At 37.9% G+C, this 27,532-nt stretch overlaps 1 protein-coding gene across 1 annotated transcript; it reads left to right on the forward strand.

Annotated features, from left to right (window-relative positions):
* The first annotated feature begins 91 nt into the window (after positions 1 to 91).
* Positions 92 to 25,792, forward strand: NXPE2 (neurexophilin and PC-esterase domain family member 2). Its single transcript, XM_077964337.1, has 6 exons — positions 92 to 575; positions 1,623 to 1,728; positions 16,022 to 16,755; positions 21,942 to 22,003; positions 24,065 to 24,280; positions 24,665 to 25,792. Exons 1-6 carry the CDS (start codon positions 550 to 552, stop codon positions 25,198 to 25,200), a joined length of 1,680 nt encoding a protein of 559 aa, XP_077820463.1. The 5' UTR covers positions 92 to 549; the 3' UTR covers positions 25,201 to 25,792.
* Positions 25,793 to 27,532: the final 1,740 nt, after the last annotated feature.

Here is a 27,532-nt window from a genome sequence, read left to right on the forward strand (position 1 = left end):
CTTAAATCGTCACTGTTGGACTGCTTGATGTATGCAATGGTTTAGAGCAAGAGAAAGTTTACAAAGAAAGCACTCCAAAAATTGAGAGGACCCAGCTGAATCAATTCTCAGGCCTTCAAGAACTGTGGACTCGGGGCTTCTGTTTTTCTTCTTTCTGATTTTTCAGTTACTCCTCCTGCTACCTTGGAGGTGACTAATCCCACGTGGAAACCATACGAAGGCATGAGCAAGGGAAGTGCACTCTGTCTATAAATAAGTAAAACCTCAACCAGAGGTGACCCAGTGCTGCAATTAGTTGTCCAGTCTCTAAAAACAAACTTCAGAGCTTCCTCATGGCATTTTTCTTCTGGCTCTGTGGTGTGGGTTGGGCAGGAACAGATCATGAAAAGGAGGTGTATGATTCCAGCTGGCACGCTGTGGCCACAAATAGGATTTCAGCTTTTGATCAATGAAGCTCATAGGGAAACTCCAACCCTAAAATAAATGCAAAGACTGCTTTAATCAAGGAGAGTCTCTGGACAACTGTAATTCCTGTGAGAACATGAGAAGATGATGGAGAAAATATTCATCCATAGGTGTGGTACTTTCCAACTCTTACTGGCAAGCTAACGTCAGGGAAGGGAGGGGAGAACTATAGACCATTTGGTGTTTTTCAGATGGTGTGATGCAACCCTTTAGAGGATAGTAAAATCATTTTACTTGGACGTAAAAATACTTTTAAAATAGAATACAATTAAATGGAATAAAACAGTAACTAGAAAAAAATCATAGTGCATTGTAGATAAGTATTGTTTTATGAGTTTTTTGCGGGATGTGTGTGTGTGTGTGTGTTTGTGTGTATGCATTCATGTGTCCTAAATTGGGATTTGGTATGATGTGTTTTTTTTTTTTTTGGAGAGGGGGTTGTTTGTTCTGGTTTTTTACTGTGGGTCCTGGTCAAAAACGTTCGGTAAAGATTGCCATACTTTAGCTCTTTGCCACATACTTTTGGCATTCTGGGTTTTAAAAACTAACACTAAAATTCTAACCACTCAACACTGAGCTTTTTTAAAGACTAACTTTTACTCTTTTTGGCAGTGTTAATCAACTGCATTGGCTTGAGGAGATAACTGAGGTGGCAACAAGCTGCCTAAAATAGTAAATGGGAGGTTTATAATGAAGCTCTTGGAAGCAGATAAGACCAGGGAGAGAGGACACTAGACAACACGTGTGTGCTTGTGTGTGTGTGTGTATCAGAGAAAGAGATTTAGAGACCACGATTCACTAGAGGACACGGCGGGGGTAGGATGGGGGTGGGGGTACTGTTTTTTCTGGTAAATAATCTAAAACCTTGCTGTCCATGCTGAGACCTCAACAAGAAAACAGGTTCCAGTATGTGATGTGACTCCAAACCCAAAGAATTAACCTGAGCATCAGAAACCAAGAGTCCTTCTGGGATTTTTGTTCCCTATCTCAGGGAAACACTTTGTTTCTGATTGACAATAGAAGATATAAAGGAACTTTTGGAAAATCCAGGATAACATCACCTTGTTCTGGAAATTACTGAAGAGGAACCAAAGTATATGGAGCTATGTCGTGCTTATTTGATTTAATGTGATTATTTCTCCTGTCCTCTCTTATAGGATACTCACTTTGTTTCCAAATGCCATAGCTCGAAAATTACTGCTGATGTTGATATTTATCTTAATTTTCTGGGTCATTTACTTGGCTTCAAAAGACCACACAAAGGTAGGAAGCTTCCTTTTTAAGAATTTCACAGAAGGTCACAGTGACTTCATTTGAATGACCCCCTTTATCATGGCAAGAAATAAAAGTTAAAGGCATATCATCTTAGCAGGAGAACGTGGATCGGGGGTTCACTGTTCAGCATAAATCCCTTTGGCAATGCATACTTTATCATGGCAAGAAATAAAAGTTAAAGGCATATCATCTTAGCAGGAGAACATGGATTGGGGGTTCACTGTTCAGCATAAATCCCTTTGGCAATGCATACTTTATCATGGCAAGAAATAAGTTAAAGGCATATCATCTTAGCAGGAGAATGTGGATCGGGGGTTCACTGTTCAGCATAAATCCCTTTGGCAATGCATACATTATTATTACTATTTTAAATGGCAATGTATAGATTATTATTGTTTCTCTTTAGAAAATGGCAGATGGATTTGTGCCATCTCCGTACTACTTGGCACTGTAAACATCCAGCCTCAAAATTCTCTCCTCCTCCCTTGGCCTCTGAGATTTCAAACTAATTAAGTTTCTGTTTCAGTCCTCTGCCTTTTTCACAGGGGTTTTCTTATTCTTTAAGTAGTTTAGTGTCTTTTGACTCTTCCCTTTGTAAGTTTTTCTTAACTCACCTTGCTTCCAGTTTCTTTTCTTCCCGACCATTTAGTACAAACATAATCTTTCAGAAATTCTGCTTTCATCATCTCCCGGTCCTGATCAAACGCTTTCACCAATGACAATATAAAGAACAAACTCCTTTGTTTAGCCATTTGAGGCCCGTTTACATTTGAACCCAGCTACCTTTAAAAGTGTCTCTCTAACCTTTGTCTAATGCAGACTTACCTCCAAGCTTCAAACAAGAAGTGCCACAGTCTAGGGCATTCAGCCAGTAATATGAACTGGTTAAAAAAAAAAAAAAAAAAAAAAAAAAGGCTTCAGAGCACAGCGCAGGAGGTTTCTTTTCCTGGGGCCTCTCTATAAATATGTATTCTCTAGATTTCTTCCTCTGATCCTCTTCTCTTCTATGCTTGTACCTTTTAGTTCATTTGCCCAGGTCCTATCCACTACCAATATTAGTGTTTCACAAAGTGAGGTCTGGGAGCCTTCTGCCCAGAACACCTGTGTTTATTCCTGTGCGTAAAATGCAGATTCCTGAGCCATACTCCAGAACTACTGTAATCTCAGTATTAACAAGCTCCTCAGCTTGTTCTTAAGCATGCTAACATTTGAGAATCTCTGCTATATCCTTCCAAGGCTGAAACCTTTTCCCAGCCCCACTCTTGAATATATACTATTCATTGGATATCTCCACCTAAGTCTTCCACTAGCACTACCAACACAAAAAACACACACACCAAATTTATAATCTGTCTCACCATCATCCCCTAATAAAAACAAAACAAGCATACAAAATCAAATAGAAACAAATTCTCTACTTTTATCTCTCCAGTCTTAATAATTGTTGCCATAGCCTGTGTAGTCAATCAAGCGAAAACTCCCTCCACAAGCTATCAGCCATCAAGTCTTATCAATCCTACCTCCAAAATGTCTCTCAAGTCTGTCCTTTTTTCTCCATCCACATTGTCTTTCTTTAGACCAATACTTTATCATTGCTCATCTAAATTGTTGAAATAGTTTTCCAATTAATTTCCCTGCCTCCAGTCTCAGCCTGCTCTAAGCATTCATTCAACAGACATTTGTTAAGTGTATATTGTGTGTCAGGCACTGGTCTAGGAATTAAAGATACAGAAATACAGGACATCATCTTTGTGTTCAAGAATCTGAAAATTTATTTCTAAAATGAAAATTTGAATATGGTACTCTACCTTCAGTGGCTCTTCATGCAGCATGTGTATGGCCCAAACTCCTTGGCACAGTGTTTTATTGGACTCATTTAAATAAAGGGCACAGAAACTCACTAGGCCTGGTCCAAGACATCCTTGCACTGGCTGTTTTCTTTTTCTTCCCTTTCTCCAGGTTTCCATGTAACTTCCACATAGTTCTTACTTCCTTCAAGTTTTTTTCATCTTCTTGATTTAACACCAGACACATCTCCACTCCCACCTCTTAGCATTCCCCTTACTCTGAATGTTTTTTAACATGGCAATTATAATTATTACTGATAACATACATTAAGTGATATCAGAATTATAGGAGTTTCCCATAATTTTGGAATACGTACTAATAACATATTTACACAAATGCAGTGCAAAGAAAACTAAACACCATTTTATATTTGACAATGCTTCCTGTATAATTTTTATACCAAATAAGACAAACATGTCATTTTTGGACTTTAGGGGACCTATTAGTAATATCTTAAAGGATTAATAAGGTCAGAAAAAGACATAATTTATAATTTGAATTTGGAAAGTTTGTCAAATATCAAAGGTTTAAAACACTTGATATTACAAAATAGGATCACAGGTCATTGTAAAATAAATCATTCATTTACCAAACTGATAACTCAAGGATTTTTTAAAAAAGCAAAACCTTCATTCTTTGAGAGAGGAGACTTAATTTTCCAAACAACAAGCCCTAATAAAAACAGCAGGAAGCCAATTAAATTTATTTTCCAAAATTTTATAAACAATCTATAAAATTATCATCCTGATCATAAGATATAACTTCCATAAGTCTTTATAACCTTTATTAAGGAGTAGGTTAATGCTTCAAGAAAACCTTGTTAATCTGACATAGGGACCCACATGCTGGTCTTGCATCAGTGTGCCTTTGACATTAATGATTAATTTATAGAGAAACTGATCTTATTTTATCTTTTAAAATTGGCCCTTATAATCTCATATGCCCACCTCTTCCAAGATAGTCCCTGAGCCTTGAGGAGTTGAATAGCTTTAATTTCTAGCCCTGTGTCTCAGGAATGCAGTTAATTTTGATTGGCATCTTCTACCAGGCCTGAAGATTTAATTGCTGTCAGAGCTTAAGTTTAGTGGGACTTAGTGTTCTTTTTAGACCCAGAAGTCAAAGCCCTGTAACTCAATGTCACAAGGACTTTAAAAGCACATACAGGAAGATACAAGGATGCAATAACATTAATTAAAATTTTTTTAATCTCAATTTTTTCCTGAGCAAACCAAACTTAATAATAGTGGCATAGGAATTATTTTGATAAAACTTAAAATCTGTTATCCAGTTACCAAAGGCAAAAGAAAAGACCTTTTGTAGTGCATAGAATATTATGGTGGAAGAAGACATTTCCTTTAAACCTTTAAGAAAACATTGCTAGCATCAGGCCAAAAGAAACAGAACCCGAGCAGGAAAATAAATAAATAAATAAATAAATAGAACCTTATATGAACTGAAAATGAGTTGAAGGGTAGTGTTACTATTTCATGTCTTTTAAAAGGGGAGAGAAAACCAAAACCTGTGAGATGCAATAAAAGTTGAACTTTGGGTTAAAATTAAAAAATTAAAATATCTTATAATTTATTAAGGGTGAATAAACCCTTAAGAAAGTTTCATTGTTCTAATCAATTCTATTCTTTAGTGTATAAGTGAGGTTTTTTTAACATCAAACCTGATCTATAGAAAGACCATCATATTTTCCCTTTAATCATAGAGAACTAGATCATTTAAAAGTTTTCAAGTTTTAAAAAATAAATCCTCTTATTGTCACTTACACAGGCTGTTCATGACATGCTTGGACTTTCTGATTTGTCCTGAACATCCCTTTTCCTTTAACAACCAATCATTTTACTCTAGGACTAAATTTACCATAAAATTCTTTCTTGTTTGAATTATTTTTTGTAGTAGTACTTTTCACTTTCTAAAATAATATATGATTTACTCATTTATTATGTTCATTGATTATTGTCTATCTTTATCTAGTATATAGTAACATTTATAGAGTCAAAGTTTTTTTTTTTTTTTTTGAGATGGAGTCTCACTCTGTCACCAGGCTGGAGTGCAGTGACGCAACCTCGGCTCACGGCAACCTCCGCCTCCCGGGTTCAAGTGATTCTCCTGCTTCAGCCTCCTGAGTAGCTGGGATTACAGGCACATGCCACCATGCCCAGCTAATTTTTGCATTTTTAGTACAGATGGAGTTTCACCATGTTGGCCAGGATGGTCTTGATCTCTTGACCTCATGATCCACCCGCCCTGGCCTCCCAAGAGTCAAAGATTCTTATAAGTGTTTATTGGTATCACAAGTGCCTAGAACAGTCTCTGGTACATAGTAGATACTTAATAAATAACTAGTAAATAACAAAATAAAGAAAGACTGTTCAGTTATCTGGGTGAGAGGTAATGGTGGCCTGAAATAAGCTATTAACAATAAGGATAGAGAAAAGTCAATGAATTTGGGCTATAATTGACAGTAATTGTGATTGACTATGGGAGGTAAAGAGGCAAGTTTAACCAGGAGTTACATTCCAAGTTTGTACAACTGCATGGCTGGTGATATAATTCACTGAAGTATTGACCAGAGTAGGAGAAATAGTTGGACGACAAAAGATGGATTTAGGTATGAACAGTCTAGGTTTGGTTCATTTTAGGTCAACCAAGTGGAGATGTTGTAAATATAGATCTGAAGCTGGGAAAGACCTGGCTTAGAAAAACAGATTTAAGAAACATCAGAATACAAATGGCAGCTGAAGTCATTGTAGTCTGTGACATTTCCTTGGATGAGCTATAAAGTGAGAAGAAAAAGTTGCTAGTGATATAATCCTGAGAAACAAAATAAGCACTGGGCTGAGGAGTTAGTGTTAGTGGAGAAGGTACACATGGGATGGAAGAGGACCCTTGAGAAACTTAATTGGTAGAGGTGAGGAACTGATGAAGGTTAGAATAGCAATTAAAGGGGGAATCAGAGGCTCAAAAAAATTTCCTTTTTGTAATGTGGGAGATACTTGAATACATTTTAATTCATATGGAAAAAGGCTAATAGAAGAAAGTAGGAAGTAGAAAAGAAAAAGTGTGATTACACATGTTTGGCAGTGTGACAGGAAGTTGAATTGCTAAGTGATTACTCTTACAGTTCTCTAAAGCCAAGAAGCTTCAAGAGCAAAGAAATTTAGGTATTGGAGGAACTGCCTCCGGGGATATTGAAGTCTACCTGGAAGATGTCAAGACTTCTCGTGATTAAGACTAGGAGTCAAGTTCTTCATGATCTTCTGTAAATGAGTAAAAGAATCCAGTTGGTCAAAAAATGACAGAGAAGAGGAGGATTAGGTAGTAATTGGTGACAGTTGGTCAGATATATCATGGAGAACAAGATATCTTAGGGTCTTCTGAAAAAATGTATATCCCTTAATGTATATAAATCTTTGAAATATCTATGTATTTGAAATGTGTGTGCATATGTGTGTGAAACCCTGGTTTTAGTCCATTCAAGCTGTTCTAAAAGAATGCCACTGACGGAATGGCTTACAAGCAATATAAATTTACTGCTCACAGTTCTGGAAGCTGCAGAGTCCAAGATCAAGGCACCAACATATTTGGTGTCTGATGAGGGCCTGCTTCCTTGTTCATAGATGGGTATCTTTTCACATGTACTCAAATGGTGGAATGGGCAAAGGAACTCTCTGGGGTCCTTTTTGTAAAGTCACTAACTTTATTAATGAGGGCTCCATCCCCATGATCTAATCACCTCTCCAGAAGTCCCATCTCTTAATACCATCACATTGAAAGTTCAGTTGTAACATACAAATTTGGGGGAACCACAAATATTCTATCTATAGCAACATTGGAGATTAGGTTACAACATGAATTTTGGGGAGATGCAAGCATTTAGTCTATGGCAATTCTAGTGTGTGCATATGTGTGTGTGTGTTTAACAGGTTATTAAATAATGAAACAACTGGGCCTCACATGAAATTGAGCACTAAATGATGATCCTGGCCCTGCTACTACTATTTTAAAGAGACTTTCCTCCTTCTGTGCCTAATTTTAAGGGTCTAGCACAAAACTTTTTGTTTTTCCTTGCTCATATTTGTGGCTCATATGTTGCATAATTCTACTACATAATATTCATGACATGACAAAAATCATAGAAATAAATAACAGATACATGGTTGCCAGAGATTAAGGAATGGGAGAGGGTGAGGGAAAAGTAAGCATGGTAAAAAAACAGCAACATGAAGGAGAGGAAATGTTCTGTATCTCGACTATATCAGTTTCAATATGCTGGTAGCAATATTTTACTAGTTTTGCAAGATGTTACCATTGAAAAAAACTCAGTAAAGGGCACATGAGATTTCTCTATAATTTATTTTTTTCTAAATACTTTTATAATTTTTAAAATTTTAGATTCAGGGAGTACATGTGCAGGTTTCTTATATGGTTATATTGCATGATGATGTGGTTTAGGCTTCTAATGCTCCCATTGCCCAGTAGCAAACATAGTACTCAATAGGTAGTTTTTCAATCCTCACCATCCTCCCTCCCTGCTTTTGGAATCCCCAGTGTTTATTGTTCTCATCTTGGGTCCATATATACCCAACGTTTAACTCTCACTCATAAGTGAGAACATGTGGTATTTGGTTTTCTGTTTCTGTGTTAATTCATTTAGGATAATGGCCCCCAACTGCATCCATATTGCTACAAAGGACATGATTTTGTGCTTTGTTTTGGCTGTGTAGTATTCCATGGTGTATATGTACCACATTTTTTTATTCAGTCCACCATTGATGGGCACCTGGGTTGATTCTATGTCTTTGCTATTGTGATTAGCACTACAATAAACATACAAGTACAAATGTCTTTTTGGTAGAACAATTTCTTTTCCATTGGGTACATACCCAGTAATGAGATTGCTGGGTTGAATGGCAATTATATTTTTAGTTATTTGAGAAATCTTCAAACTGCTTTTCACAATACCTGAACTAATTTACAGTCCCACCAACATTGTGTAAGCAATTATTTTTCTCCGCAACACTGCCAACATGTGTTATTTTTTGACTGTTTAATAGTGGCCATTCTGACTGGTGTGAGATGGTATCTCTCTGGAGTTTTGATTTGCATATCTTTGATGATTAGTGATGTTGAGCATTTTTTATGTTTGTTGGCCAACTGTATGTCTTCTTTTGAGAAGTATCTGTTTGTGTCCTTTTTACTGGGACTATGTGTTTTTCCTGTTGATTTATGCTCCTTATAGATTCTTGACAGTAGTCCTTTGTTGAATACATTGTTTGTAAATAACTTCTACCATTCTGTAGCTTGTCTGTTTGCTCTGTTGATTGTTTTGCTGTGGAGAAGTTCTTTAGTTTAATTCTGTCCCAATTATCAATTTTTGTTTTTGTTACATTTGCTTTTGAGAGCTTAGCTATAAATTCTTTGCCTAGGCCAATGTCTAGAAGAGTACTTCCCAAGTTTTCTTCTAGGATTTTTGTAGTTTGAGGTCTTATATTTAAGTCTTTAACCCATTTTGAGTTAATTTTTCTATATGGTAAGAGGTGGAGGTCCAGTTTTATTCTTCTGCACATGGTTAACCAGTTTTCCTGCACCGTTTATTGAATTCCCCAGTGTTTATTTTTGTTGACTATATTGAATATTAGTTGGTTATAGGTGTGTGGCTTTATTCCAGGGGTCTCAATTCTGTTCCATTAGTCTATGTGCCTGTTTTTGTACCAGTACCATGGTGTTTTGTTTACTGTAGCCTTGTAGTGAAGTATAAAGTTGAACAATGTGATGCCACTAGCTGCATTCTTTTTCATTTAGGATTGCCTTGACTATTTGGGCTCTCTTTTGGTTCCATATGAATTTTAGAATAGTTTTTTCTAATTTGGTGAATACTGATGTTGGAATAGCATTGAATCTGTACATTGCTTTGGGCAGTATGGACATTTAAATGATATAGATTTTTCTAATCCATGAGCATGGGATGTTTTTCCATTTGTGTTGTCTATGATTTTTCTCATCATTGTTTTGTAGTTCTCCTTGTAGAGATCTTTCACCTCCTTGGTTAGATGTATTCCTAGGTATTTTTTGTAGCTATTGTACATAGGATTGGATTCTTGATATTTTCTTAGCTTGAACATTATTGGTTTATAAAAATGCTCCTAATTTTTGTACGTAAGTTTTGTATTCTGAGACTTTGCTAAAGACCTGTTTATCAGGTCTAGGAGTCTTTTGGCATAATCTTTAAGGTTTTCTAGGTATAGAATAATATCATCAATGAAGAGAGATAATTTGACTTCCTATTTTCCTATTTTGATGCTTTTTATGTTTTTCTCCTGCCTGATTACTCTGGTTAGGACTTCCAGTATGTTGAATAGGAGTGGTGAGAATGGACATCCTTGTTCCAGCTCTTAAGGACAATGCTTTCAGTTTTTGCCTGTTCATTATGATACTGGCTATGAGTTTGTCACAGATAGCCATGATTATTCTGAGGTGTGTTCCTTTGATGCCTAGTTTGTTGAAGGTTTTTATCATAAAGGGATGTTGCATTTTTATTGAATGCCTTTTCTACATCTATTGAAATGATGATATAGTTTTTGTTTTTAATTCTGTTTACATGGTGAATCACATTTATTGATTTGCATATGTTAAACCATCCTTGCATCACTGGAATAAAGCCCACTTAATTGTGGTGAATCAACTTTTGATGTGCTGCTGAATTCAGTTTGCTAGTGTTTTATCAAGGAGTTTTGCATCTATATTCATCAGAAATATTGGCCTGTAAGTTTGTTGTTGGTGTTGTGTCTTTGCCAGATTTTGGTATCAGAATGATACTGGCTTTGTAGAATGAGTTAGAGAAGAGTTCTTTCTCCTCGATTTTTTGGAATAGTTTTAGTAGGATTGGTACCACTCTTCTTTGTACGTCTGGTAGAATTCAGCTGTGAATCTATGTAGTCCAGGCCTTTTTCTGTTTTTAAACAGTTATTATTATGATTATTATGATTTCTCAAAGGCTTTGTTCATTTTTAAAAATTATTTTCATTTTTAATTTTTTTTTTGAGACGGAGTCTCTTCATTTTTATTTTTATCTGAGTGGTTCATTCAAAAAACTGGTCTTTGATCTCTAAAATTCCTTCTGCTTAGTCTTTTGTTAAGGTTTCCAACTGTATTTTAAAATTCCTTTAGTAAATTTTTTAATTCCAGAAGTTCTGTTTGGTTCTTTCTTAGTACAGCTATGTCATCTTCCAAATCTTGGATCATTTTTTCTGGCGCCTTGTGTTGAACTTCAAATTTCTCTTGAATCTTGGTTAGTTTCCTTGCCGTGCACATGCTGAATTATATACCTGTCATTTTAGATATTTCATTCTAGTTAATATACATTGTTTGTGAGTGAATGGCATCCTTTGGAGGTGATGAAATGCCCTGGTTTTTTGTATTGCCAGAGTTCTTACACTGGTTCCTTCTCATCTGAGAAAGTTGACACTTCTTTTCTTTCCTTTGAATTTGCTATCATTTGGATAGGGATTCCTGATTTTTTCTTTTGTTTTTTTCTCGGGGGTATGGCTATGGTGTATGTTGTGTATGATAAAATGGCTTTGTTTCTTGGTGCTTTCAGGGTGCCTAGGCTCTTTATGGGCTCATTGGTTACAGATAGGTTGCAGTGGCTTTCTCAGATATTGCTTTTTGTAGCAATGTAATTTTGTTTGGTGGTGTAATTCAAGCAGCAATTTAGTGTGTGGCATTTAAGAGTAACAGCTGGAAGCTAGGGGCAGCGACAGAGACAAATTGGGAAGTGTGAAACACGCCCTCTCCTAGCACACATGCACCTTCAGTGGTGGTGGAGACACTGGGGAAGCTGTCTCTTTCAGTCCATGCTCCCCATGCCCTGATAGGAAGAGCTGCTGCTAAGTCTACAACAGTACACTGAGAAGAAAGGCGGGGGTGAGCGATGACCTCCTCTCCACATGCACTCCTGGGCTTTGGTGATGCCACCTTCAGCAGCTGGTACCATGCTTGCATTTTCTTTGGCCCAAGGGGGGCTTTGGTGAGCTGTGCTCCCCCTTCCCTTAGGGGCAGATAGTGCTGAGGGTTAGATCTAGGGAAAGTGAGGTCTGCCTCCCTTCTACTTCTTGGAGCTGATGGGCACTATCCCCTAAATGGCCAAGGGAGCAGGCTGGAACACCAGGATTGACACACACAGACTGGTTCCAGATTGCAAAGCTGTCCCTGGCTATAAGCATCACCACCCAGGAGAAACCCTGGTTTCAGAAACTCTCCTCCTGCTCCAGGCCTGTGACAGGAAAAAGACTAATTCCAGTGCCTACTGCTGGGGAACTCTCTGCATTCACCACTCAATTCTCACTGTGGGTACCCTTCTGCCTTTCCAGAGCAAATGCTGTAAACTCCGGCCTGAGCCCAAAATGCCTGCTGTGGTCACCACTGCCAAGTGGCCAAACAATGTCTTTAAATGCTCAAAATGGATCTATGGCTTGGTTTCTGTTATTAGTTTTGGAAAAATTTCAGTCATTATTTCTTCAAATATTTCTTCTGTTCCTTTCTCTTTATTTCTCTTTATTCTCCTTTTGGTATTCCCATTATGTGTATTTATGCCTATTGTGTTTGTCCCACGGTTCTTGGATATTCTGTTCTTTCTTCATGCTTTTTCTCTTGTTTTTAGTTTGGGAAGTTTCTGTTGACATACCTTCAAGCTCTCTTATTTTTCACATGACTATGTTCAGTCTGTTCATGAGATCATCAAAGATGTTCTTTATTCTGATGCAGTGTTTTTTTTATTTCAGCATTTCCTTTTGATTGTTTCTTAGAGTTGCCACATCTCTACATGCATTACCCATCTGTTTCCACTTGTCGTGTATTTTTTTTTTTATTAGAGCCCTAAGTATTAATACCTCAATCATAGTTATTTTAAATTTCCGGTCTGATAATTTCAAAATCTCTATTATAACTAAGTTTGGTTCTGATGCTTGCATTGTCCCTTTAGACTGTATTTTTTTTTTCTTCTTGTGTGCCCTGTAATTTTTATCAAAATCTGGATATGACATAGTTGGTCAACTGGAACTGAGATAGGCCTTTAGTGTGAGCTTTTATGTTTATGTGGTTAGGAGTTAGGCTGTGTTTACTGTTTACTGTAGATATTGTCTCAGAGGCTACAATTTCCTCCAGTTTCCATCTTTATGTCTCTCCTAGAGACTTCGTCCTTGGGTGTTTCTAGGGACCCCTTTTTAAATAGGGTCTGAGACTTGCAGTGCTTTTCGCTATCATCTTCTGTTTCTATACAGAATTCCTATTGAGTTGGTTGTAAGATGTGCAGGAGGGGAAGCATTCTGTAGTACTGTGATTTATTCTCAGTATTTTAGTGAGCTTATGCCCTTAAATGGTGACCTTCACAAGTGCTTGTCAGCTTCCCGTTTTCCTAATCCCACGTCAATCCTTAGGTGAAATAAGAAGGCCAGATGGGGGCTGGGTTTGGGTATTTTCCTTACCCTAGGTTGATCAGGTTTTGGCAAAACCCAACTTGGTTAGGCTCTAGTAACCTAGTTCCCCTTGTTCTCCTTGTTAAGGAGAACAGAGAGTTCTGGTACATTTAAAAATAGTGGCATTGGAATTAGAAAAAGAGAACAAGAGAAAACAATTATTAAAATGGTAGACTTAAATCAAAGCATATCAATAAGAACACTAAATATAAATAGTCCAAACACATCAGTGAAAACACAGTGACTGTCAGAATGTATAAAAAGAAGAAATCGGCCAGGCACGGTGGCTCATGCCTGTAATCCCAGCAGTTTGGGAGGCCAAGGCAGGCAGATCACGAGGTCAGAAATTCAAGACCAGCCTGACTAACATGGTGAAAGAACGTCTCTACTAAAATACAAAAAAAAAAAAAAAAAAATTGCCGGGTGTGGTGGGGCACACCTGTAATCCCAGCTACTTAGGAGGCTGAGGCAAGAGAATTGCTTGAACCCGGGAGGTGGAGGTTGCAGTGAGCCGAGATTGCACCACTGCACTCCCCTGGGTGACAGAGTGAGACTCCATCTCAATTTAAAAGAAGAAGAAGAAGGAGAAGGAGAAGGAGAAAGAAGAGGAAGGAAGAAGAAGGAGAAGGAGAAGGGGAAGGGGAAGAGGAAGAAGAGGAAGAGGAAGAGGAGGAGGAAGAGGAGGAGGAGGAGGAGAAGGAGAAGAGGAAGAGGAAGAAGAAAGAAGAAGAAGAAGAAGAAGAAGAAGAAGAAGAAGAAGAAGAAGAAGAATTAGAAGAAGAAGAATTAGAAGAAGAAGAAGAAGAAGAAGAAGAGGAAGAAGAAGAAGAAGAAGAAGAAGAAGAAGAAGAAGAGGAAGAAGAAGAAGAAGAAGAAGAAGAAGAAGAAGAAGAAGAAGAAGAAGAAGAAGAAGAAGAAGAAGAAGAAGCAGCAGAAGAAGAAGAAGAAGAAGAAGAAATAATAATAATAATTAGGTGGGGCTCAGTGGCTCAGATCTATAATCCTAGCACTTTGGGAGACTGAGACTGGCAGATTCCTTGAGCCCAAGAGTTTAAGACCAGCCTGGACAACGTGGTGAAAATACAAAATTTACAAAAAACTTTGTACAAAAAATACAAAATTTACCCAGATGCTGGTGGCTCACACTACCTGGGAAGCTGAGGTGGGAGGATCACCTAAGCCTGGTAGATCAAAGATCCAGTGAGCTGTGATCATGCCACTGCAATCCAGCCTAGATGACAGAGTGAGACTCCATATCCAAAAAAAAAAAAAAAAAGAAAAGAAAAGAAACCAACCATAAGCTAACATCCATTTTAAATATAAAGATATAGGTAGGCTAAAAGTAAAATGACAAAAATAGATATACCATGCAAAACCTAACCAAAATAATGCTTGCATGAATTTATTAATATCAGACAAAGTAGATTTCAGAACCAGGAAAATTACTAAGAATAAATAAGATCACTATATAATGATAAAAGTGACAATTCACCCCAAATACGTAACAAGCAATACATGTGTGTACATCTAATAGCAGAGCTACAAAATATTTGAAGAAAAGCATATATCAATAAAAAGAAAAGGAAAGATTCGGAATCATAGTCAAAAACATTAACATTGTTCTTAGTAATTGATGAAATATGTAGAGAGAAAGTCAGTTGAGCAGGTTGAATGATGGCCCCCTAAAAATGTGTCTACTTGAAACCCCTGAATATGACCTACAGTAGTCCTCTTTAAATCTACTAAATATATATTCCAAGACCCCAGTGGATGCCTGAAACTGCAGATAGCACCAAACCCTATACAGTGTAAATGCTGCTTTTTCTTATACATAGATACCTACGATGAAGTTTAATTTATAAATTAGGCACAGTAAGACATTAATAAAAGTAACTAATATTAGAATAATTATAACAACATACTGTAATAAAAGTTACATAAATATGGTTTCTCTCTCTCTCTGTCTCTTTCTCTCTCTCAAAATATCTTATTGTACTATACCCATCTATTTTTGGACCATGGTTGACCATGGGTAACTAAAACCATGAATGAGAAAGTGCTGCTATATTTAGAAAAACACTCTTTGATGATGTAAGTAAGTGAAAGGGCTCAAGATGAGATCATCCTGGATTCAGGGGGATCCTAAATCCAGTGACAAATGTCCTTTTAAGAGAAGAAAAGGGGAAAACAGGCACAGAGGGGAAGGTTACATAAACATGGAGGCAGAGATTGAAGTAAACTATCTACAAGCCAAGGAACACCAAGGATTACTGGAAATCACCAGGGGTTAGGAGAGATGTATGGAATATATTCCTCCGCAAAGCCTCCATAAGGAACCAACCCTGTTGACATCTTGATCTCAGACTTCTGGCCTCCAGAACTATGAGCGAATAAATTTATGTTGTTTTAAGTCACTAAATTTGTGATGCTTTGTGATGTCAGCCCAATGAAACTAATATAGTCAGTAAAAATGTAGAAGAACTAGAGAACACAACCCTTCAACTAAATCTGATTGACCTTCATAAAACACTTCCTCCAACAGCAGTGGAATATACATTCTTTCCCAGTGTACCTGAAACATGTACCACATTGTGCTCTGTTGTCTGCATTGTCGATATAGAAAATGATAATATGATTTTTCAAAAGAAAAGTCGAGGGGATAGCAAAAGGAAAAACTCTAAAATTGAATCATGAAATGATATGTATTGATTATATCTAGTTAATTTTTAAGCCAGTGACTCCTAAAGAAAACCATCTGCTGGCAGCAGAGGAAGTCATACTACATGGAAACCAATTCTGATGATTCCATAACTGAAAACCAGTTAGTATTGATTTTTGATATTTAATTTATCACACTGAAAGGTGTAAAATAAGCCATAGTAATTTATATAGAAAAGCAAGCACTATTATTTGCTGATGATATTTTCTTTTCCCTTTCAATATTTCAGTTCTTGTTCAGCTTGGAAAACCATATTACCCTGAACCAAGGGAATATCTTCAAAAAATCTTCACACTCCGAAGCACCACTGTGTCCAGCAGTTTCACCAAAAGAGACGGAACTTAGAATAAAGGACATTATGGAGAAACTAGACCAGCAGATCCCACCCAGACCATTCACCCATGTGAACACCACCACCAGTGCCACACACAGCACAGCCACCATCCTTAACCCTCAAGATACGTACTGCAGGGGGGATCAGCTGGACATCCTTCTGGAAGTGCGGGACCACTTGGGACGCAGGAAGCAATATGGTGGGGATTTCCTGAGGGCCAGGATGTCCTCCCCAGCCCTAATGGCAGGTGCTTCAGGAAAGGTGACTGACTTCAACAACGGCACCTACCTGGTCAGCTTCACTTTGTTCTGGGAGGGCCAGGTCTCCCTGTCTCTGCTGCTCATCCACCCCAGTGAAGGGGTGTCAGCCCTCTGGAGGGCAAGGAACCAAGGATGTGATAAGATCATCTTCATTGGCCTGTTTGCCAATAGAACTTCCAATGTCTTCACTGAATGTGGCCTGACCCTAAACACAAATGCTGAACTGTGCCAGTACATGGATGACAGAGACCATGAAGCCTTCTACTGTGTGAGGCCTCAACATAGGCCCTGTGAGTCCTTGACCCACGTGACCACTAGGACAAGAAATATTTCCTGTCTTAGCAAGGAAGAATGGAGCCTTTTCCACAGGTAAAGAGGCTTCCAAATACAATAATAGACAAAATGAGGTATTTGACTAAACTCTGCCTAGTAGTTTTGCCTAATCAAACTTTTGTATCATGTCAATTATGTTGACTAAATTATAATTAGGTCCTCAGAGTCCGTTCAGCTTGGAGTGTGTTCACAGGGATCCATACAAGTCACCTCTAGAACTATTTGCTGACAGGAATATAATCAGTGAAGCACTTAATGTAGACCTATAGTTCTCCATGGTTTGCAGTACTTCCAGGTTCAGTAATTTTTTATAGACCAGTATTTTCTATAATGTGTTCCAAGGAATACTCATCCTATAGAGTATTAATAGATGCTGTACAATAAAAAAGTGGTGAATGATATCATTGTTCAGTCAAGCTTTACCCCTTACATCCAGTGAATCATCAAGTTCTATACATTATACCTCCCAATTATCTCCTGAACCCAGCCATTTCTGTCTACCACGATTGCCTCTATCCTTGTATAATCTGCCATCATACCTCAGATCATGCAACAATCCCCAGAGCTGATTTCTCTGCCCTCAGTCTTGTTTCTTCCAATCTATTCTCCACACTGCACCTAGACTAATGTTTTTGAAACGCAGTTATATCTTTTACTATTTCCTCCTTAAAAGTTTTAAGATGACCCCATGACACTAAGGGTGAAATTGAAACTCTTTAATATGTTTACAAAGACTTTTCTCCCTTGGCAGCCCCTTGTCTCACCTTGATGCTGCCTTGCTCTCTGTCGGTCAGTGGGACTCCTTTTATTTCACAAATGGACCATGTCCTCTCACCTCTGGCATTTCACAGGCTTTGGTTTAGACATCATTTCCTCTAGGAAACTTTCCATCTCCCTGAGTGAAGTTCTAGTCCTATACTCTTCCTTAGCATTTTGTTCTTCCCCAACATAATTCTTATTACATTATTAATTTTCCAATTTATTTTTAATATCCTCTGTTAAGTTGTAAGCTCTGCAGAGCATTAAGTGTTAACTACTTTTCACCATTCATTCTTTTTTTTTTTTTTTTTGAGACTGAGTCTCGCTCTGTCACCCAGGCTGGAGTGCAGTGGCACGATCTCAACTCACTGCACCCTCCACCTCCTGGGTACAAGCAATTCTCCTGCCTCAGTCTCCAGAGTAGCTGGGACCACAGGCACCTGTTACCACACCTGGCTAATTTTTGTATCTTTAGTAGAGACGGGGTTTCACCATGTTGGCCAGGCTAGTCTTGAACTCCCCACCTCAGGTGATCCACCCACTTCATCTTCCCAAAGTGCTGGAATTATAGGCATAAGCCATCATGCCTAGACCATTCTTTCAGTTTATAAGTAGTCAGCACCTTCTGTATTCCAGACACAGCCCTAGGTGTTGGGAATTAACATTCTAGTGGGCTAGAAGGACAAAAAGTAAATAAACAGATTTTTCTTTTACTATTTCCTCCTTAAAAGCTTTAAGATGACCCCACGGCTCTAAGGGTGAAATTTAAGCTCTTTTAATATTAAAACTCTTTACTATGAAGGTCATAAGAGTAAGGGTTTGAAACGTGATGGTTGATGCTATTTTAAAATGGTGTCAGGTAAGGCTTGTCTTGAGCAGCAACCTGAGTGAAGTGAGGGAGTAAGCCATGTCAATTTTCGGGAAATAGCATTTTCAAGAGAATGAATAGGACCTGAGGCAAGAGCATGTTGGAATGTTCCAGGAACCATGGTGGGGGTGGAGTGCAGTGAGGCTGGAATGCAGGAAGTGAGGGAGACAGAAGATGAGATAGGTAGGCAGGGCCTTAGAAATCATCTATCTGCGTCTCTCAGGAAGTCAGTCAGGGCCAGTATTTTGTCTCACAGGCCCAGCACAATGCCTGACACTGAGAAAGTTCTGAATAACTATTTGTTGAATGAAAAAATAAGTGAAATAATGCAATCTGGAGAAATAATTAAAGTTAAGTTGGTTTCTTTGCGGCAGGACTTCTCAGAAACTTTAATATGGATCCCTTCAAGCAAGAATAGAGCACACAGCATTTCCCAAATTTATTTGGCCACAGACCACTTATTTTATGGATCATTTAAAGAGACTTTGGTTCCCCAGTTTGGGAGCTGCTGCCATAGAAAGGCTTTAGTTTTCTGATATGTGTTCAGAAGGGCAAATTTCCAGGATAGCACAATATCCTGGAAATTCAAATTCGAATCCAATTTAAGCATTATGATGACACAGAGAGTTGGGTACAACTGACCCTACATCACTTCAGGCTCTCCCTTTCACCCCTACGTCACCTTCACTTCTTTACATTTTCCTGATCAAGGTATGGAAAAATCTCTTCATCCCCTCTGGCTCAGTTAAAAGAAGCTGGGATTTTTAAAATAAATTTTTATGAAGCAAAGGAAAAATGATCATGGAGACATAAAGTTCTTCCTGTTTTGAAGGTCTCAGAATTATGTCTTAAGTGTAAGGGTGGACTTAAGTTTCTATATTCTATATGTTCTATGTGTGCCTGACTCTATATTCCCTTTTGGCTACAGCTGGATCCCTCTTGAGTTAGTCCTCACTGAAAGCCCAGGTTGGAGGTACCATTCTTGCTCAGTTGCTGGCTGTATCTCAGGAAATCCGAAGTCCCTAGTCTGGCAGACTGGCACACATTTTGGGTCCTAATCAGGCTTCTCAAGGGGGCTGTGCTCATCACAGTAATCATGATAGTAACCTGCTTTATTTCCAAATGGACATAAGTCCTTCCCAGATGCCCTGCTCTATTCAAGCTATTAAGTTTTTTTCCCCTGCTGCATGGAAATAGATATTTCAGTCTCCTTACGGGTGATGTAGTGCATATGCAAGGAACAGCTGATTACACATTCAAGAAGTCTCATGGACCATTCTATTGCTAAGCTCTAGGGCCCCTTCTTAGACCCAAGCCCAGTTCTTTGACATCTTTCCTTCTCACAAACACAGGGACTAAGCCAGTTCCTGTTTCATTTGTAACATAGTACCATTAATTCTTGAACAACCCAGATTTGGACTGCACAAATCCACCTGTATTCAAAGAATTTTCAACCAAATGTGGATCAAAAATATAACATTCACAGGATGCAAAACCTACACATAAGGAAAGCTGACTTTTCACATGCTTAGGTTCCATGGGGCTGAATGCAGGACTTGAGCACATGCTGATTTTTGTAGATGCAGTGGGGGTCCTGGAACCAATCTCCCACATCTACTGAGGGATGACTGTAAATATATTTTCCAACTTGGGTTCTCTCTCCCAACCCCGGCTGAAGAATCAGAAATGTTACTTCCTAGGACATTTATTTCTTCAAATTAAAAAAGTCTTTTTCTTTTTAATTTAAGAGTTTTATGGATAATCGTGATAAAAAAATAAATGAGGGGCTACCACAGGAGAAGACATCACATAGGTAACACAGTTGTTCACTATTCTGTTAGTTTATATTATGGTCTAATTAATTATAGACCCCTTCTTAAAATTTAATGCACATACACAATTACAAAAACAGGAGGCATTAAAATGAATTCCTTTATAACGTTAATACATGGTTTTAATCCTAATTTTAATGTAGCATCAAAGTTTTCTTTGGTAACCAAATTTACAAGGTAGCCAGGTCTTGATCTCTTTTGTTATCCTCAGGCTTACCTAAGATAGGTATGGGAGAATAGAGGTTTGGTCAGGTTCAAATTTCTTAGAGACAAATCTTAATCTTGTGCCAAAAATAAGTCTGATGGGATCCTCAGTAGGTCAGTAATAATAATTGCAATGATTATCCTCAGTAATAATAATTGCAATGATTGTTGAGCACCTACTATATGTCAACCTTTATGTTAGATGCCTCCCTTATATTATACCATTAATCCTCAGTAATATACTCTGGAGTGACTATTATTATGCTCATTTTAAAGATGAGGAAATTTAGGCATATTAAATAGGTTGGCCAAAGTCACATATCCAGTTGAATTACAGAGTCAGAACAGGATAACCAGTCATTCTTATTCTAAAGTCAATGGGCCATAGTGCTGTCTCCCATGACTCCACCACTCCATGCAACCATCACCTCCAGCCACTCTGACCTCTCTTCAGTCCTCTGGCCTTCTTGATGAAGGGGATATTATCTTCACTTGACCCAAAAACTCATTTCCTGAGATTCAGGCAATTCTTCTCAATATTAGAAAGTGCTTTCTCCATCCTTCTTGAAGGTTTCTGTGGCTCTGGCTCTGAAAGGGCCTACCTTCCCCCAGACGGTTTTCATTCTGATAGAGTGAATTCAGTTTGGCCAGACATAGTCAACATAGTCGTTGGGACTGATACATGGTTAATACATTGTTTTAATCCTAATTTTAATGTAGCATCATTAAGATGAAGCTCACTGTGCTGGGCACTGGAAATATTATAGTGAGTAATATTGACTTGATTCCTATCTGAGGGAGATAACAGACTATGAAAAATAGATTCCTGGGAACTCAAAAAGATGAAGAGTAGATGAAGATGAAGCTGACAATGTAGACACTCATAGGAGATTTTTATACCAGTTAGGGAGCTTTTCCTGTAGGTTAGGACAGAAAGTCATGGGAACATTTTACATAGGGGAATAAAACAGGTAGCATAGAGGTTGTATTTCGGTGGGATAAACCAAAAGGGCAGAAAGATAGTATTATAATAATTTAGGACAGGGTTCTCAAAGTAATGTCACTGGACCATTGGCTTTGGGTTTGCCCAAGAGCTTGTTATTATAGAAATCCAAATTCTTGAAAATTTGCCCCATAACTATTGAAACAGAAATTCTGGGTGTGAGGCTCAGCAATCAGAGTTGTAATAGGTACTGCAGGTAATTCTGATGCAAGCTCAAGTTTGAGAAGCACTGGCCTACGAAAAGGTTGATGAAGGCCTGAATTACTACAGGTGGAAAAGGTGGAGAGGGTAGTTTGTGGTAGAGAGCCATTTAGAAGGTAAAATTAAAAGGAGGATAGACAGATAGATAGACAGATAGATGTTAGATAGATTTGATGGATTGCATATGGAGGGTGAGTGACTTTTCTGGATCTCCAGATTTCCTGCTATTAGCAGAGGAACAGCTTTCCAGAATCCTGACCCATTTACTTTCCCAGGATATCTTAAATATATCAAAATAATGGGGGGAAAGGCATTTGGCAGATATTAAGCTAATTTATTTTCCCATTTCTTGCAGGTCCAACATAGGAGTTGAAATGATGAAGAACTTTACCCCCGTTGAGGTCGTACCATGTAACAGTAAGTCTGGAGTGTTGTTGCCTGCCATGATCACAATTTATCTGTGGAAAGGACATGCTTACTTAGAGATATTTATTCCACATTAACCATTTGATCTCTCATTTCCTGGGCCAAATTACATCAACCACCTTGGGTTTTAGAAGGGATTTTATTCTTGGAAATTATTTTCATATTGATTTAAACCAATTTTCATCCCAAGTCAGATATAAAAGGCTAGGGAAACTGTTAACTTCAGTGGCACCATCTCAGAATGTACAGACTATTTGTATTTAAATTTGAGATTCATTCCTCCAGAGCCAATGATCAGGTGCTGGTGCCATGTGAAAAATGAATCAGGTGAGCTGCACAGATTCAGAGTTAGGATGTTTCTTTGGTGGTTTCTAATTTCTTTTTTTTTTTTTTTTTTTTTTTTTTTTTTGTGAGACAGAGTCTCGCTCTGTAGCCCGGGCTGGAGTGCAGTGGCCGGATCTCGGCTCACTGCAAGCTCTGCCTCCCGGGTTTACGCCATTCTCCTGCCTCAGCCTCCCGTGTAGCTGGGACTACAGGCGCCCGCCACCTCGCCCGGCTAGTTTTTTGTATTTTTTTTTTTAGTAGAGACGGGGTTTCACCGTGTTAGCCAGGATGGTCTCGATCTCCTGACCTTGTGATCCGCCCGTCTCGGCCTCCCAAAGTGCTGGGATTACAGGCTTGAGCCACCGCGCCCGGCCGGTTTCTAATTTCTCATTTAGCCAAGCCATCTTACTTTAAGTTCTATGAACTAGAAATTTCTGTGAATTTTTTCTCAGTTTAATCACATGAACTTTAGTGGTCAACACAAAACCATTTCCCTCTAGAAGTGATATTTGTGCTATACTGGAAATGAAGTGAATTTCAAAATTAAAGTAAAGCAAAGGACTTCCATTTTAACAATCAACGGGGTATACAGTTACTCATTACCCCTTTTTCATGCATTTAGCAAATGTTTACTGAGGACCTACTATACACAAAGAACTTTGCTAAACCCTGTGGAGAACATAAATACAAATAAATCATGAACCCAGATGTAAAGCTCACAATCTATGAAGAAGACAGATCCCTTCTCTGCTAGGGCAACTATCATTCACACCCAACTTTTACACTGAAGAAAGTTCTTAGATTCTTGAGGCAACTTGAATGCTCATAGCACCTCTTTTGTTTCCCTCTTGCCTGAACAGTAATTTCTAGTAAAGTCAGTCAGTTTCTTGGAAGATAGTACCAGACTGTAATTTTTGGAGCCACTTACAAATCTGATGTAATTCGATACGAATAAATATAAGTTCCTAAATATGTACCCCATACCCCAACAATGCAGGTAAATGACAAAGAAGATGTGCATATTAAGTGTTGAATATAAAAGTGACCTCAGACACTTACCTGGGGGAAAACTCAATAGGAGTCAGTAAATACAATTTAGGCTATTTTAATAGAAGAGCATTCAGAAAAGGGAGGTCATGATCCTACTTTTTTCTATGTTAGATCACACTGAGAATATTACATTCAGTTCTAGACACAACAATTAAGATTTAAGGATTTTAGAAAAATTATTAGCCAGAGAAGATGATTCTGGGACACACAAAATAAACAATGTGTGACACTCATTTCATAAACACGTTCAAGCTTCTTTTCCTGGATAAGTAGTTTGAGGAAGATGAGATTTAAAATTCAGCGAGGCCAATGTCATTGGTGTAATATTTGGCAGGGCCACTGCACCCTGCTATTTCACGGCCCCACATTTCCTCCTGACTCTGGCTGACTGTTCCACAGCAGAGTGGCTCTGGGGACAAGGTGGAGCCCAGGGAGACATTGCAAATTCACGAGAGCCAACAGATCCCCACTCCAAGAAAAACTATTCAAGAAAAACTATTTAATTCACCCTTTTAACATGATCTTACTAAATAAATATTTGTGGAAGAGAGGAGGGCAAAACAGCGCTGAAGAGAAAGGGGGAGGAAAAAGAGGAGAAGGAAGGCAAAAATGAGAAACATTTTTCCAAAATAATTTGTGGTAATAAAAATTACTTAGTCTGGAAATTTGTATTGCCAGAGAGCGAGAATATAAAAAAGAACTGCCAGATTGGAATGAAGACTCCTTTCCCCAGTGGTTATACTTTGAAAAAAATGTGGATTACAGCATTTTGTAAACAGATCAAGTTCAATGAAACACAAAATATAAATGACTGCTTGGAAAGAAAACTTATTTATCTCATGGGAGATTCAACACTGCGTCAGTGGATTTACTACTTACAAAAAGCTGTAAAAAGTATGTATTTAATTTATATTTTGAAATTCTATTTGACTTTTGAGGGTTTTGAAATAATAATTAGAATTATTTGCTTTTCTTTTCTAATATTTATTTTATTATTTTTTAAAATTTGCCTAACTTTTGGCTTTGGGCTTTTAATAAAAAGTTAAATTTTATATTTTCATTCACAAATGTTAATATTTTTCTTCCTCTTCATGTATTCTCATAAAAAGTTCAAGATTTTGTTAAGATTGTAATGCACCTGGTAAAATTATCCAGCCTACATAGGCAACAATGCTTAGTTAGAAGTGATCTTGGTTAGAATTTTGTACATGTTGTGTGCAGTTTAAAGTTGTATCATTTTCCTTTTGTTAAAAGATTTATTGATTTGTCTTTCATTAGCCCTAAAATATTTTGATCATCATGGAGCTGGGATCTTTAAAACACACGTTCTTCTGGATGTTGAAAGACATATTTTGATTCAGTGGAAAAAACATGGTCATCCATTTGTTACCAAAAAGTTATTCTCAGTGAAAGATGAAAACTATATCCCACGGGAAATTGACCGGGTAGCAGGAGACAAAAACACAGTCATTGTCATTACCCTTGGCCAACACTTCAGACCTTTTCCCATCAACATTTTCATCCGTAGGGCCATCAATATTCAAAAGGCCATTGAACGTCTATTCTTGCGAAGCCCAGAGACCAAGGTGATACTTAAAACTGAAAACACCAGAGAGATACATCAAAATGCAGAGATGTTTAGTGACTTTCATGGCTATATTCAGAATCTTATCATAAGAGATATTTTTGTGGATCTTAATGTGGGTATTATTGATGCCTGGGACATGACAATTGCATATTGCACCAACAATGCCCATCCACCGGATTATGTGATTCAAAATCAGATTGGCATGTTCTTAAACTACATTTGTTAGAGGAAAAATACGAAAATAGCACTAGCCACTTTCTATAGATGATCTCGCACATACAGTGAGGATAGTTTAATGCAATCCAAGTTTTGAGGAAACTAAATTTGAAAAAGTTTTATTATAGTTAAATATATGTAACATAACATTTACCATTTAAGCTATTTTATTATTTTATTTTTGAGATGGAGTTTTGCTCTTGTTGCCCAGACTGGAGTGCAATGATGTGATCTCAGCTCACTACAACCTCCACCTCCAAGGTTCAAGTGATTCTCCTGCCTCAGCCTCCCAAGTAGCTGGGATTACAGGTGCCCACCACCACGCCCAGCTAATTTTTATATTTTTTAGTAGAGATGGGGTTTCACTATGTTGGCCAGGCTGGTCTCGAACTCCTGACCTTAGGTGATCTGCCCACCTCGGCTTCCCAAAGTGCTGGGATTACAGGCATGAGCCACCATGCCCGGGATTATTTTAATTTTTTGAGACAGAGTCTCACTCTGTCACCAAGACTAGAGTGCAGTGGCACAATGTCAGCTCACTGCAACCTCTGCCTCCTGGGTTCAAGTGATTCTCCTGACTCAGTCTCCCACGTAGCTGGGATCACCAGCGTGCAGCACCACTCCTGGCTATAAACCATTTTTAAGCATACAATTCAGTGGTATTAAGTAATTTACAATGTTGTGAAACCATCATCATGATCCATCTCTGGCACATTTTTAACATTCCAAAAAGAAACTCGGTACCTATTAAACAATAACTCCCCATTCGCTCCTGTCCTTGGCCCATGGAAACTGCCATTGTATTTTCTGTCCTTCTGAATTTGACTATTTTAGGTAGCTCATACAAGTGGGAACATGCAGCATTTGTCCTTTTCTGTCTGACTCATTTCACTTAGCATAATGCCTTTAAGGTTCATCCATGTTGTAGCATTTGTCAGAATTTTCCTTCATTTTTAAGACTGAATAATATTCCATTGTATGTATGTGCCACATTTTGTTTATCCATTCATTTGTTGGTCAACATTTGGGTTGTTTCCCTTTTTGGCTACTGTAAATAGTACTTACTAGGAAGAGAAAACCAAATTTAAAGGCATGTCTCCAGTGCGGAGCATGATGATTGAATAGCAAATGATCATCACCCATAATTTGAAGACATGTGCAGCCCAAAAATGCATAGATTAAATGATTCAAGTTTAGAGAAAGTATGATGTATACAGGAAAACTCAGTGGGATCATAATAGCAGTTTTCTTGCTTAGGAAAATTATTTGGAACTTAGTAACCAGTTGTTCTCTAGATTCCAGTAAGAATCGTGGGTCACAATCCAAAACCCACAGGCTCATTGAGAGAAACCAACTTAGTATTATGTTAATGTACAGACCCCAAAACCCTGATTCTTGGATATCCTAAAATATGATTTGGGATCTCCTCCAGAGGGCCTCAAATGACAAATTTTGTCTCTAAATCGTCCTCTTATTAGAAAGATACACTCCCTTTCTATTAATATACTCTAGGTCTCAAGAGTGGGAATATTGTTATCAAGGATACTTCCCCTGTTAGGACTGTGTTTCTTAGTGAAAGAAAGTGAAGTTATAATGCTGTAACATGAGTACAAAGTCTGGGTCATCGGGAGGTGGAGGTTGCAGTGAGCCAAGATCGCACCACTGTACTCCAGCCTGGGTGACAGAGCGAGACCCCATCTCAAAAAAAAAAAAAAAAAAAAAAAAAAAAAAAACCAAGAAAAGTCTAGGTCATACACCTTAACACTAGACTCCTCTAAATAAGGGAACTCACGTTAGAAGTTCCTTCCTTGTATCAAGCTACTTATCGGTTCTAATTCTTCCTTTAGGAAACTTTGAAAGTAAATTTAATTATTCTTCCAACCATTGCACTGTTAATTGCTTAAATGAGTTATCATTTTCCCATCACGACCACCTCAAATTCCTTCAGCCTAGTTCTGATATGATAGTTTCTAGTTTTCTTACCTTCTCTTCACATGTACTGGTTTGTCTATATCACTCTACAACTCACTCTATAATGTGCCTTCTCCCCCATCTCTCACCTCAACAAATTGAATGTTTTAATTTAAATGTGATCCATTAACCCCTATAAAAGAGGGTCTATTATTTCTGTTGTTCTAGAATTGCACTGTACAACACAACAGTCATTAGTTGCATAGGGCTATTTAAATTTAAATTAAATTAAGTAAAAAATTAGTTCCTCGGTTGCACTATTCACATTTCAAGTGTTCAATAGCCACATGGAGGTAGTGGTACTGTACATATAGCACAATATTTGCTTGCATTCTTCTCTAGAAAGTATTTTTTAATATTTTGTCATTGTA

Source organism: Macaca mulatta, chromosome 14, assembly GCF_049350105.2.
Source record: "Macaca mulatta isolate MMU2019108-1 chromosome 14, T2T-MMU8v2.0, whole genome shotgun sequence".
Lineage (NCBI taxonomy): Eukaryota > Metazoa > Chordata > Mammalia > Primates > Cercopithecidae > Macaca > Macaca mulatta.